This window comes from Trachypithecus francoisi, unplaced genomic scaffold (assembly GCF_009764315.1).
Source record: "Trachypithecus francoisi isolate TF-2019V2 unplaced genomic scaffold, Tfra_2.0 Lachesis_group6, whole genome shotgun sequence".
Classification (NCBI taxonomy): domain Eukaryota; kingdom Metazoa; phylum Chordata; class Mammalia; order Primates; family Cercopithecidae; genus Trachypithecus; species Trachypithecus francoisi.
This window is the reverse complement of record NW_022681471.1, coordinates 21,090,105-21,104,878: the sequence shown is the minus strand read 5'-3', so window position 1 is coordinate 21,104,878 and position 14,774 is coordinate 21,090,105. Positions and strand designations below refer to the sequence as shown.

Sequence of the window (14,774 nt, the reverse complement as noted above, 5' to 3'; positions counted from 1 at the left end):
TTCAACTTAATTACTTCTTTAAAGACCCTCTCTCCAAATGCAGTCACATTCTGAGTTACTAGGGCTTAGGACTTCAATATAAGAATTTTACGGGTCACAATTCAACCCACAATTACCCTTATGGAAGGAAATCTAGATATAGCTATCGTGACTACCAATTCATTATCCTTGACCAGCAACTCTACTTCTGGAAATCTATCCTACAGATATACCCGCACACATATAAATTGACATATGTATGAAGATATTCATTTCAGTCTTGTTGAGGCTGAAATATTCATTTCAGACTGGTTGAGTGAACTTTAGTTTGTCTACACAGTGCAAAATTATGCAGCTGTGAAAAGAAATGAGGAAGTTCCCATGCACAGGTAAGGGCAGATCTCCATGATAAATGAGGAAAAAGAATGCACAAAACAGTAATACTAGTATGCTACCTACATAGGATATATACATTTGTATTTGCTTGTATAAAATTTGCATAAGGAAACACTGAAGGCTGAACAACTACAACAAAATGCTAATAAAAGTGGTTACCGAGTGGGACCAGCAATGCAAATCTCTAGATGACGGTGTAATTTAAAACACTTCAAAATCATTGGAAGAAAGCTATTGCTGGGCTCTGCCTGCTGACCTGGGGAGGTCAGTGGCTCTATGAAAAACACTGTGATAACCTACTAAGGAGAGCAGCCTGTGAAGAAGCTCAGGTGTTTGGCAATCAACTCATTCCTCCCAATGCACAAGTGAAGAAGGAAACTGTTTTTCTCAGTCCTGCAGCTTGCAAAGGCAAAGCCAGGACTCTATTTGAAAAAAATGCTGCCCTGATTTTACATTTATCCTGGCATAGGTGTGACTATTGTTAAGACAGATTATGAGGTACAAGCCAAGAAATTCCTGGAACTGATGGAAAACACATATGTGATCATTGTTGCAGGAGGAGATGGGACACTGCAGGAGGTTGTTACTAGAGTTCTTCGACGAACAGATGAGGCTACCTTCAGTAAGATTCCCATTGGATTTATCCCACTGGGAGAGACCAGTAGTTTGAGTCATAACCTCCTTACTGAAAGTGGAAACAAACTCCAACATATTACTGATGCTACACTTGCCATTGTGAACGGAGAGACAGTTCCATTTGATGTCTTGCAGATCAAGGGTGAAAAGGAACAGCCTGTGTTTGCAACGACCGGTCTTTGGTGGGGATCCTTCAGAGACACTGGCATCAAAGTTAGCAGGTACTGATATCCTAGGCCTCTAAAAATCAAAGTAGCCCACTTCTTCAGCACTCTTAAGGAGTGGCCTCAGACTCGTGAAACCTCTATCTTGTATATGGGACCTACAGAGCGACCTCCCAATGAACCAAAGGAGACCCCTGTACAAAGGCCTTTTTTGTACAGGAGAATATTACGAAGGCTTACATCTTACTGGGCACAACCACAGGATGCCCTTTCCCAAGAGGTGAGCCGAGAGATCTGGAAAGATGTGCAGCTGTCCACCATTGAACTGTCCATTACAACACAGAACAATCAGCTTGACCCAATATGCAAAGAAGATTTTATGAACATCTGCATTGAAGCCGACACCATCAGCAAAGGAAACTTTATAACTATAGGAAGTCGAAAGGTGAGAAACGCCAAGCTGGACGCCGAGGGCATGGAGTGTCTCCAAGCCAGCCAGTGCACTTTGCTTGTCCCAGAGGGAGCAGGGAGCACTTTTAGCATTGACAGTGAGGAGTATGAAGTGATGCCTGTGGAGGTGAAACTGCTCCCCAGGAACCTGCCGTTCTTCTGTGATCCTAGGAAGAGAGAACAGATGTTGGCAAGCTCCACTCAGTGAGCAGGCAGAAGACAAGTACTCCCAGACCACATTTTAAGCCACCAGTGGGACCAAAAGGGAACAGGTGCCTCAACCATCCCAACAGTGTTGTCAGAGGGTCCCAAGGGCATTTTCATGACAAGTACCCCTCTGCCCCCCTCCAGCAGTGCTTCCCAAAGTGTTGTCTGTCACCTGCTTTGCAATCAGCTTCCATTAGTGGATGTTTTGTTTTGGTGTGACGGTCGACCCTCCTAAACACGGACTTTCCTCAGGCTGGTTCAAGATGGAAAAGGACTTTCTTCTGTTTTCTCCCAAAGTGCAACCACAGTGGAGAGCCCACAGTGGGCTTAGCCTGCCTAAGCCCTTCCATTCCCATTTTGTTCTTTGACCGTATTAGGAATTCCGGGGAAAGTGCCTTCCTTCCCTGGGGACCTTTTCCTATTTCTAGGTTCCTCCATGGGTGCTGCTATTTTGTGAGCTCCGGCTCTTGCTTAGCTTTTATTTCAGTTCTATCCTCAGTCCAGAAATGTATGCAAGGTTGTTTCCCTCTTAGCCATGGCTACAGTACTGTAAAATGCTAGTTTTTATTTTTAAGTAGTGCCTCCTAAATGGTTTGCATGAGAGCCACTTGGGGTGCATGTTGAAAATGATCTATTTGGGGTCCACCCCAAACCTAACAACCCAATTTGGGGATGGGGCTGAGGTATCTGCATTTTTTAAAAAGTCAGCCACCCTTCCCAGGTGATTCTGTAAGTTGGTCCCTCAACCGCACTTGGAGAAATAGTGTTTTAAAGCAGTGGTCCACAAAGTATTCTGCTCATGTGCCCCCCAAAAGCATTTTGAAAAATGATGTATCCCCTCACCCATCTAAGTTGACATCTAAAATTTTTCATGGGAAGTTAAATAGTTGGCAAAGTATGTATTTGCTGGTGTCATGTAAACATTGGTATTTTAAAATAAAAACTGTTAGGTCAGTATTTTAAACATATCCAGTACAATTTAAATATCACAACAGTTTGACACCCTTTATTCATTTATAAAAATAAATGAGCTAGTTCTTTAGTAGTTGAACATTTTAAATTGGCTTTTCTCCTTCTATATTTCCATATCACTTTCAGTCAAGAATCCTATCATAATGTAATCTACTGTGCTTGGCATCTTTTAATCATTCACCATTATCTTCTTGTCACAAAAAATATAAATGGAAGTAAGTTTTTTTAGTTCTTGCTTTAAGTATTATCTCAGTCCAGAACAAATGTTATTGTAATTATTGGTATATAATGAAAATAATATAATTCTTTGAAGATTTTTTTAGAATGTTCTTTATCCTAATTAGTTTATTTATCCAAGAATATATGAATGTTATTTACAGCTGAGATGGGGTTCAACCTCAATTGTATTCCTTGTTTCATTTCTTTGTAGACGTAAGCACATAAATTCTATGGGAATAGAAAGAAAAAACATTGGTTAGCAATAAGGGTGTATTGGGGACACAGAAAAGAGGGAGCAGGAGTAGAAGTGAAGTTTTCTATGTACCTTTTTATACAGTTTTTATTTCTAAATCATGTGAATTCAGATAATTAAAATTATATATAATTTTATATTATATGTTTCTATATAATATGCAGTTATATAGATATATATAATTACATATAGATATAACATATCTATATAATTACATATAGATATACATAAGCATAGGTAGATAGATAGATAGATAGATAGATAGATAGATGCTTCCTAGCTTGGCTATGAAATTTCTAGTACAATTTGAGATTAACTCTAATCTTTTTACTTTTGAAAATGGCTATTCTCAGTTTATTAAAGCTTCATCTAGGGTTTTCAAATTGTGCCCTTGTGAAATAAAGAAAATCCCCAGGGACTGCAAATGCTTGCTTTCTTTATATTTTTCTTTGAAGAAAGGAGCTGAGTTTAAGAAGGCTAGAAGAAGTCCAGTTGGATTTGATATTGACCAAACAGGAGACTGCCCAGATGCTATTGATCCCCTGCACTCAGCAGCACAAACACCCTTGGGTGTGCATTACTTCAAGCAAACGGAAGTGTGCCCCGCTGAGAGTGGGGATGCCTGGCTGGGGGTGGAAGGACTCAAGTGCACCACATTCAGCTGGGAGTGAAATTCCTGGAGAAAGCACCCACAGCACTCTGAGCCTGCTTGCAGCCCAACGGCCTCGCTGAGAATGCTACATTTAAAAGTGCAGTTTTTGGATGATTCCCAGAAGATTTTTGTGGTTGATGTAAGTGGAAATCACATTGCTATTATTCCTTCATTATTCATTCAATAATGGTCATTTGTGAACAGCCCATTAGGCGGTAACGTTATGTCTTCTTTAGGACCGAATGAAGGAGGACTGTGATTTTTAGCTTTGGACAAATAATCTGTATTTAACATCACAATGTAGTTCATATTTTTCCATTAACCTTGCTCTTAGAACAAGTTGTCTTTTCTCAAGGGACAACAATAACAAATTTTAAAGACAAGATAACTATTTGCAAAAAGCAAAGCAGCAATAAACTAGTTCTTTTACCCAATAAGGTATTATTGTTCATTGAAACTATGTCTGTGGGTCTCACCCCATTAGCATTTGTGGGGAGAAAACTGTTGTTCTGAGGGAAAGGAGTGGGGGAAGCTATCCTCCTTTTCTGAAGAAAACCTATGGGTTACAAGGGTTAGAATTATGTAGTTGTAATGAGAACTTCAGGAAGTAATGACAAGTATGAGAGAGAAAAATAGGATAAGAGACTATTTAGTTTGATTTAGTACTTATAGTTCAGAGTTCTTAATAAATTCCTAGCTACAAGATGATTGCATACAATTATACCTCATCTCTTCAAGAAAGAACAAATGTATTAAGCACATCATTTGGTGCTCATGTTCCAACATCTTAAGATATGTACATTTTGATGTCAGGATTTATGTATGAGCATTTTGAAAAGTTCTATGTTTTTATTGGAACCAAAAATGCTATTTGCTTTGATATTTACCTTAGCTACTAACAAGAGACAAATAGTTTATTTTATTTGAAATTCATACAAAATGTTGATTCTTTTATACATAAAGTGACAACTGCTATGGCTCAGCCATGATGTTGGGTGTGTGGGTAGCCCATTTTTCCAATGAGTATTTTATTTTTATTTGAATCATGTGCTTTGTGAGTGATGACTTCATGTCTTCAGCTGCTGTTTTGCTGTCTCTTCCTTTCAGTTTTATGCGCAAAAGGCATTTTGAGGTCCACGGACCTGAATGATTTGTTTTTGTAGCAAATAGCTTCCATTAGAGGTATGAGGCATTTCCTATTATTTCTTGGAACTATATTTAAGGGGTGGAAAATATCTTTTGAGTAGTTTATCCATTTGCAGACCGGTGGTGTATGCTCACAGTGCTGCAGTACCTGAATTAGTGAGCTGCGTATTCAAAAGATATTGCTTTAGGCTAAGTTTTTAATAGATATTTCAAGGAACTCAAAGAGAAATCCTTGACAAAAAGTGACAGAAGAGTTTTTTGAATGTGCAGTCTAATTCAGATCCATTTAAATGGGGTGTGGGGTGGATGGGGAACACAGTACCATATCTTCACAAAATTCACCTACAGAAGAGCTAGTTCCAGCAACTTAAAGACTTGATTTGGCTTCAAGTCAAACTTTCTCTTTCCAGCTGCAACACATTGTGTTCCTTAGAAAGATAATGGGAGAGATTTGATACCCAGCAATTCTAGTGTCAAAGCATGTGATCCCTTTTGCTCTGTGTAAGACTGCTTTGTAAGTAGCAATCGTGGTGTTACCCAGAATGGCAATAGCACTGGCTGCAGTACTGTGAGTGGCTTTGTCCAGAGGAGTTAGAAGCTTAAGTTAGCATTCAGTCATCCAATAGTACCTTCTCTGCTTAACAATAGTAGATTGATGATGATGATGATGATGATGATGATGATGATAGTGATGATGATAATAGTGGTGATGATGATGATGATGATGATGATGATGATAGCAGTAGTGAGTCGTCTGTGGATAGCACTTTAAAATTTACAAAGCACTTTCACATCCATTAGTTCATTTGATCCTCCATTCTACCTTGTGAGTGAAGGTAGGAAAAAGATCTTTTCCCATTTTGTAAGTTAAAAGATGGGGGCTCAGGGAACTTAAGTGATGTGTGCATGACCACACAGCATATAATTGCAGAGCTGGACTTCCAGTCCAGAACTCTGCCCTCTGCTTCATATACAATTGTAACCAGAAGACTCATCTGTCAGTAGCCTTCAGTATTGCCGATGCACATTGTTTATTTTCTGATGACCTTAAAAGGCATAGAACTTGGCACACAGTGAGCTTTTGATGACTATTGTGAACCAGTTAGTAGATCCTTCTTTTCTTAATCATGGTTGAAGAATTATGTAGGACAGTGTTCCCTCAAGGTCAGGGAGACAATGGTGTGAATCTTTTCATCTATTCAAACACTTAAAAAGCAACCTAAAGAATGCTCTATTTTATTAGTACTAACAGTCCAAATTTGATGAGGAAATGCTTGGAACCATAATGAAGAGAACCCACTAATAGCTGAGGAAGGCCACATGGAGGACCTTTTGATGCTAAACTGAAGTCTCGAGAGGCATGGATCATAACCAGGGAAAATCGTCCTTCAAGATAAGATTCAAGAAAATAATTGGTTGCATAAGGGAAAATAGTGTACTCTTGGGTATTGGTGTTGATTTTACAGAAAGTGCAGTGGTAGAAATATAAAAAGGACTCATGATCAGATAAAATAATGTCACCTGGGGAAAGCTCATTGACATCCAGAACCCTTCCTCCACCCCCAGTACTATTATCTTGCTGAATTTGTCCAAGGTCTAACTTAGGCCTCCTAAGAAGCCTGTTTTGTCAGTACTCCACAAAAACTGGAGTCAGAGACTGACATTTAAAATTAGAATGCTAGTGTCACCATTTACAGTGGGATTGGGGACACTGGGGTCCTCTCATCATTCATATGCCAAATGATTTCAGAAGAGCCAGATCTGGAGGAATTAGATATATGATCCTAACATTCGATGGCTTGGTAATGCATCTGTGTCCACAGAGGCCATGGCATTGAGACCTTTTAGTCATGTATTCATTAATTAACTCATTTAGTTAACAAATTATTATTGAGGACCTAATATGTCTCAGGCCCTGTTCTGGGAACAGTAGACTTTCCTATATTGACAGGTAAAGTTCGTGAGCAAGAGCACACTCTGGTCTGGACAATACTGCCTGGATGCTACCAACTTTGGCCTTGCTTATTCCTTTTTCTCTCACTGCATGATTGACAACTCTGCTTTCTGATCATCTTACTGTTTTTAACTTGTTAATACTTTCAGTTAGTTTATTAGAAAGAGTGGCTGCTCCCAAATACATCTTGTTTTCCTGAGGTTTCTTTGCATGTTTGTGCTCTGAGTCACTCAGTGTTGATTTTACAGATAAATTCTCTGAAAATATTAGTCAACCTTTTCTTTCATGAACTTCCAATAGTGTTTAGGGGTGCAGGATAGGTTATGGGACTTCAGAATTGCTAGAATGTGCCTACTAAAGTACAATCCAATGAAGAAAATGAATTTAGTGAAAACGTCATCTTACTTTTCAAGCCCTCATATTTATTTTATAAAACTGATCATTGTCAAATATTAGCATTATTCTTAGGGCTGATCTTACCATGGACAGCTTATCTTTAGACTGTCAAGGAAGGCTCTCTAGGATGATGATGGGAGTGGGTGAGCGGGACTAAAAATTGAATAAGGTCATGATTTACAAATTAATTGCAGGTTTTAATTGTATATTTATTTTTGCTTCTTCAACATGGAGACTAGAACTTTTCTCGATGGAAAAAAGGAAGATAAGACCAAAGTTAAAGCTTTGTGAGATATTAGAAACAATAAAGGGTCAAGTTTCTAGCTTGACTATGAATCTCTTCAATATACACATATGCACATGCACATGTGTACACACACTCTCTCACACACATTTAGTAGTAGTGATGAGTGACTTTGGAGAGCAACCTCTTGTTTGCTCATCTCAGTTTACATAGAGAGTTGTACAAAATGGTCATCCCATCACCGTATTTTACACAGTTCTATCTGATATCCCTTTTTGCCTGCTGCATTTCTGTCTTTGCAAAAGCTGTTATTTCTGAATTTCCAAAATGATATTTCAGTTTGATGGATTCTGGATCCTAAAGTCAAAACAAGATGTTAAAACATCTCTACTTTCACATTTACCTGATTGCTAAGTGATTGTACTGGCCATGCAGTTGGTACCAAGTAAGAGAATATAGTAAGTTAGCTCACCTAATTCCCTTGGGAGTCCATGATAAAGGCCACTAGGTCTCATTTTTGAAAAGAGACAGAGGAGAGGCAGTGCCAGGACCGAACACTGCTCAGTTAAGTAGGAAAGCAAAGCACAGTGATTTTTAAATTCATTAGTGGTGGAATTCACCCTTGGGATGTTTGCCCAGGGGTTGGTTTTTAAGTTTGTAATGATGAAGGATCTTTTGTAGTTTGGTCAACAGTGAAACAGATAACCGATTCCGTCACTTCGTAAGGCAAAGTTCTTCCAACTTCAATGATATGAAATTGCTTTGGTGTGGCCAGGTGCGGTGGCTCACGCCTGTAATCCTAGCACTTTGGGAGGCCGAGGCGGGCGGATCACGAAGTCAGGAGATCAAGATCATCCTGGTTAACACGGTGAAACTCCGTCTCTACTAAAAATACAAAAAATTAGCCAGGCGTGGTGGCGGGCGCCTGTAGTCCCAGCTACTCTGGAGGCTGAGGCAGGAGAATGGCGTGAACTCAGGAGGCGGAGCTTGCAGTGAGCCGAGATCGCGCCACTGCACTCCAGCCTGGGCGACCAGCGAGACTCTGTCTCAAAAAAAAAAAAGAAAAAGAAAAAGAAAGAAAAAAGAAAAGAAAAGAAATTGCTTTGGTGTGATAGAAGGTACCTGTATTTGGGACTACAAAAACTACCAGAAAAAACCCCACCACTTTAGCTGTGTAATCCTGGACTAATCACTTATCTCCTTAGCTCACTGAGTTGTTGCAAGGAGTAATACAAATGAGGTAATGTATATTTGGAGTCTGATAAACCAGGATAGATTTGACTCTGCCACTGCCAAGCTGTGGAGCCGTGGGCAAGTCACTTAGGCTATCTGAGCCTTAGTTCTGTCAACTGTAAATCCTAGACTTGGGGTGTCACGAAAAACTTCCAGAAGAACAAACCATTTAAGTTGCTGAGTAGGAGTTAAGAAGGTGAAGATTGAGAGGTAGATTGTGGGGGGAAGTATGGTGATCTACACAAAGGAAAGAGCGAAGGCCAATATGCAAAAGAGAACATGGTCCTTTCACAGAACAAAAGGGCCAATCTGAGTGAAGAATGGAGTATTGAAAGGAAAATGGGAGTGACTGGAGGTCAAAGTTGAAAAAGAGGTTGGTACCTAGACCATTCAGGCAATGTATTCTATATGCAAAAAAGTGTAGTCTTTATCCTGAAGGTGTTAGAGACCACTAAAGGGTTTAAAAGTGGGGACATTAGCCTCTGCTCATCATTCATTAATTTATGCATTTATTCATTCAGCCTATATTTAATAAAAATATGTTCTAAGTGCTAGAGATGCCAGGTAGAATCTGAATGTTCCCATCAAGTTGAGTGGACCCAATTTTAGATGGTCAAACTATATCCAAACACATATGCCCAAACATCAATATTACAGCCTACTAGGGTTCTGAACTTAGTCAATGGTGAAGACAGACAGGAAGGATAAATAAAAGACATGCTAATGAGGTAGAATTTCTAGAACCATTTGATGCCACCCTTTTGGATATGGGAGATATGTGAGAAAGTACCTAAATGACCATCAAGTTTCTGGCTTAAGTGGCTGGTGGGATGATGGTCCCATTCACCAAGATGGAGAACAGAATAGGAGGAGCAAGTTTAGAAGGGATAATGATTGGTTTTGTTTGAGATTTATAGATGGAATGATGGAAGGAAAAATACATCTGGAGTAGGGCAGACCTGAATTCTAGACCAAACCCCAACAATTTGAAGGTGTGAGACTTCAGGTGGATCACTTCAGCTCTCTGAGGATATGCCCTTATCACTAAAATGGAGATAATCCTAGCACCTACCTCATGAGGTCATTGTCATGATAAATGAGGTATCAGGGATAAGTTCCTGACACAAAGCAGGTGCTCAAACTTGTTAATTCCCCATCTCCCTGGCTTACAGACCTCTTTATTTCCGTACTTTGCAAACCAACACAGAACAGTCTTTCACTTTCAACTTGGACTTTCTTTTGATAATGCTTGATTTTGCAACCCACCTCCAGGTAATAGAGCTGTGCTCCCCCATTTCTGAGTTTCCTGTAGGGTTAATTTGTCCTGCCTTTTTGTATGCTTTGGCCTCTGTTTAGTCAGCAGCCCCAAGAGATTTGCTCTTCCCTTTGGAGTCATTAATCCTGGAAGGGTCCATAAGAACTCCCTAGAGTTACCTAAAATAATGTAGGGCTTCCTTGAGGAAGCAGATGGAAATTACCAAACCCTTTGCATTTGACTACATTCTAAATTGTTCCATGGTCACTACTCACAGTTAGGGTAACACAGTTAATAATAATGATAACAATAATATTACTGAATAATAATCACAAATAGCATTTATCAACAATTTTCTAGATGTATTTCCTATGCACTACCTTACATAAGTCTCACACACATCAAATAAGTGTCACTATCTAGGGTTGTTATATAACTTCTCTGTGCCTTGAGGTTTTTTTTTTTCTTTATCTGTAAAATGGGGATAATATTAGTACCTGCTCCATAGGGTCCTAACAAAGGTTAAATGAATTAATATATGTAAAACACTCAGACTAGTACTAGTAAGTGCTATATAAGTGTTTGCTACACTCATGCCTCATGGAATTGGCTCCGATTGTAGATAGTGAACACGTCCTGCTTCTTATGTCCAAGCAGTAATATTCCAAGCTGACTAGGCCTAAAATATTATGTTTATCTCTATTTTATGAGTATGTGAACTGAGGCACAGAGAGGTTGACTTACCCAAAGTCATATGGCTATTTAAGTTAGCAGGTGAGCTGGGATTCAAGCCCCAGTTTGTCTGGCTTCAAAGTCCTGTCTGGTCATTGATTAGATGGTAGGCTTCTTACTCAAGTGTGATTTCTGTATATGCAGTGAAACTTCCTGGTTTTCCAGGACTTTGTGATGTATCCTCTAGCGATACATCACAAGCAGCCTGCCTAAGCAGCCTGCTCCATGCTAGGTGGGATCAATCGATGTTTGTTGATAGACTAACCAACAGACTGAGCAGATCAGCTCACCACCACCCCGTGCCTGTACAAAGAAAGCCAAGTGAAGGGGCTTCTAAACCCAGGTCAGAAAGATCATCCTGGAATGATAACGTTCCAACCTAGCCAATGTTGGCTGTCTCTTTGCCAGATATTCATTTGTCATTGCAGGGGACCCATACTGCCTGGTGAATGTCTTTGTTTAAACTGAGCTTCCTTTGTCGTTCATATCCTGAGGTTTGTTGATTGGGAGAATAAATTGAACTGAAAAAGAAAAAAGTGCTTGTGCTTCCTCTGGACCCAGGCCAGGCTGAGCAGTGGGTCAAGCATGGTTTGGGCGCTGCCTGCCCCACCCTCTGAGAGCCCCACATCTTCTGCTGTCACATGGCTTCCAGGCTGCTTTCCTGCTCCAGCTCAGAGCAAAGGCAGGGCCTCCAGCCTTCCCACTCCCACTCCTACCTGCCCCTTAACTTCCCATCCCCACAGCTGAAAGGAGGAGGGAACCCGAATGCAAGAACATTTGAGGCCATGGTGGAGGTGATTGGGGAACTGACTTTGGAGCTATAGGTGGGTGGTGGTTGGGTGTTTGTTCAAGTCTGCACTCGTGGGAATCTCTGTGAAAATTTCAGTTAGTCAGGGCCTTGCTGCCCCTTCATCTTTCATCGCAGGGCAGGCCTGCCTGCTGCCTGGTGCTGGGGAGGAGTAGCAGAAGTTGGTTCACTGCTCTGCAGCCAGAAAGATCTGCAGATCGTCCCTCTGAATTAGACTCACCAGAGGAGAAGATTCCTCTGAATTCTATAGGAGTTTCTCTTTCTCTCTCTTTTAAATACCCTGCATTTGCATCAGTGTTTTGACCTGTCACAAACACAAATGTATTATTCTAATAAAGGCTTAACTTTAATTTGTGCCTTAAGACAATGAAGCTGTCAGTTGCAACTTGGAGAAATTATTCAAACTGACTGAGCTGAGTCCAAGTGGTCTTGAGGTCAAAAGGGCATGGCCTGAGGGGGAAAATCATCTGGGAGGCGGCTGGACTGGCCCAGTAATTTCCTAAAAGAGCCTGCAGACTGCCAGCCCAGCAGCAGGGAGCAGCGCCTAGCTTTTGTGATACTAGGTGCCTCTTAGCAGCTTTGTGCCAGACTGTCAGAACTGGAAAACATTCCGTGAGACCAGTTCTACTGCTGAAAGAACCACCCTTAACAGTTCATTTGCACCCCAGGAGGTAGTGCCGAGCTGGCCAATGAGGTGCTAGGGCAAGGCACCACTGAGAAGATCTGCTGAAGGCTGCAAAACTCAGGAAGAATGAAAGGTGACAGGTGTTCCGAGGAACATTTTTCTGGGGGTTGTGGAACTCTCTGATGTATATAGCTTGTCTGGTTCTAAACACAGCTGCTGCGCAAAAGCTACAATTATTACCCCCACATCATCTAATTCCAGCCCCTTTTTCTTTATTCCCTCTCATCCTCTTTACTCACTTCCTCCTCTTCTGTGTCCAAGGTGTGGGGCCAGAAAGGGGAGGTTTGTCTGGGTGAGCTGACCCCAGGCCCTGGAAGCACTTAGGCATGGCGCCTCACCACTAATCGCTGGGCTTAGTTGTCTTAAACAAGAGGTCCTTTGTCCTCTGACATTCTTTCTATGATGACGAAATTCACCTTTCAACAGACTTTTAAAAAGACAAAGATTCTCCAGAACTTCACACTCAGAATGTTTTAAGTGATTGTAAGAGATCTGTGACAAAGTTACTGTCAATTGCCTTTAATGCTATTAGATATAATTTCCTGACCTAGCTGCATGCCAGGAATTTCCACTTACATTATTTCATACAATCATGACTTAATACATCTGTGAAATAGGTATGATTATGCTCCTTCATTCATTCATCACTCATTTAACAAGTCCTCATGAACCCTCACTGAATCCACACCCTGTGTTGGCTATCGAGGATGCAGAGATGAATGAGAAATAGTACCTAATCTCAAAGAGCTCATGGGCTAGGGGAAGAATCAGAGATATAAGCAGGTATGTATATTATGGTGTGATGTGTACAAATGACAGTGGAAAGGATAATTTTTTTCTAGCACAGCAAAAGAGGGGCATCTAACCAAGATTGAAATGTGTATGTGGAGGGGACAGACAAGCAGGGTTTTCTAAGGAAGGTGATGTCTAACCTGAGCCCCAAATAGCCAGTACTAATTATTTAGGTATGTGTGGGGAGTTGGGGGACTGTAGGGGAGCAGAGATGAAGGTTGGTCCAGACAGAGGGAGAAGCAGGAAAAGGCTTGCGGAGTAGATTAATCTGATTGAATCTTAAACTTGAGGGCAGAGGGGGCTGAGAGAGAGTTGTGAGAGACTGAGGGCTGAGACAGGAGAGACAAGCAGGACTGATGAAACAGCTAAATGCCTAGACAGATAAAAAGGGGTCCCCAGCCGGGCGCGGTGGTTCACGCCTGTAATCCCGCACTTTGGGAGGTCAAGGCAGGCAGATCACGAGGTCAGGAGATCCAGACCATCCTGGCTAACACAGTGAAACCCCGTCTCTACTAAAAATGCAAAAAATTAGCCAGGCGTGGTGGCGGGCGCCTGTAGTCCCAGTTACTCCGGAGGCTGAGGCAGGAGAATGGCATCAACCCGGGAGGCGGAGCTTGCAGTGAGCCGAGATCTTGCCACTGCACTCCAGCCTCAGTGACAGAGCAAGACTCCGTCTCAAAAAAAAAAAAGGGGGGGCGGTCCCCAGAGAATCTCTGACCCACCCCGGAAGTGTTTACTTCAGACGCTTTTGTGCAGATGGGGGAACCTGCCCAGGGCCTTATCTGAGCGTTCCCACATGCACACTGGGAGAACAGGGCGGAGCCATGGGCAGGGGGAGGAGCTTGGCCTCTTCAGTTCCTGTGTGGTGGTCTGGGATTCGATTTTCTGTGAGGTCAGGGACCTATTAGCAGGAGCGCCATCTCCCTTTGCTGAGTTTTTTTTTTTCTTTTTTTTCCCTTTTTGCCCATAAATCCTGCCCTACTCACTCTTCAATGTGTCCGCGTGCCCATTTTCCTGGTCGTGTGCCAAGAACCTGGTTTTGGCTGAACTAAGGAGCAAAATTCTGCACCACAAAGTCATAAAAAAGATTTTTCATATAAAGAAATCAAGGTTCAGCAAGGTTAAATATGAGCTCAAGGTCATACAACTGTAAGTAAGTACAGAGTCAGGAATTAAAAGTAGATGTGTTAATTCTAATCCCCAACTCTCTCGCCTATGGTTTGCTGCCTCCAGAATTCTGATGCACAGTTTGGGTTCATATAATTCTTTCACTGCTTTACCAAGCAAGAACTACCACTGCCACGATTCCTTTCCATAATTTGTATTCATATTTCCATATTTAATTAAAGTTTTACACAAAAAATTAATTAGACATTTTAGTATTTAGTTCAAAGTGTCAAGCAAAAACAAGACAACCAAAAATGTACCCCAAATAAGCTGGGAAAATTCAGTTTCTGGAAAAACATATCCCAAGGAAATAAATTGTATGTAAAGATACATGTACATCTTTGTGTACTAAGATGTTTATCTTAGTGTTCTTTGCAATAGCTCAAGGGAGAAAACAACTTACATATCCAACAAGGTAGTTTCGTATAACAGTA

General features: G+C 41.1%; 1 protein-coding gene and 1 pseudogene across 2 annotated transcripts in view; both read left to right on the top strand.

Moving 5' to 3' along the window:
- The first annotated feature begins 563 nt into the window (after nucleotides 1-563).
- On the top strand, nucleotides 564-1,855 carry LOC117077477 (annotated as a pseudogene).
- A 1,979-nt stretch (nucleotides 1,856-3,834) lies between these two features.
- The window catches only part of FRMD7 (FERM domain containing 7), a 52,615-nt gene continuing 41,675 nt past the window's right edge, over nucleotides 3,835-14,774 (top strand). For both annotated transcript variants that reach the window (XM_033200957.1, XM_033200956.1), the window contains exon 1: nucleotides 3,835-4,067. In XM_033200957.1, the coding sequence (XP_033056848.1) occupies nucleotides 4,011-4,067 (57 nt within the window). In that variant the 5' untranslated portion in view covers nucleotides 3,835-4,010. The remainder of the gene's footprint in view (nucleotides 4,068-14,774) is intronic.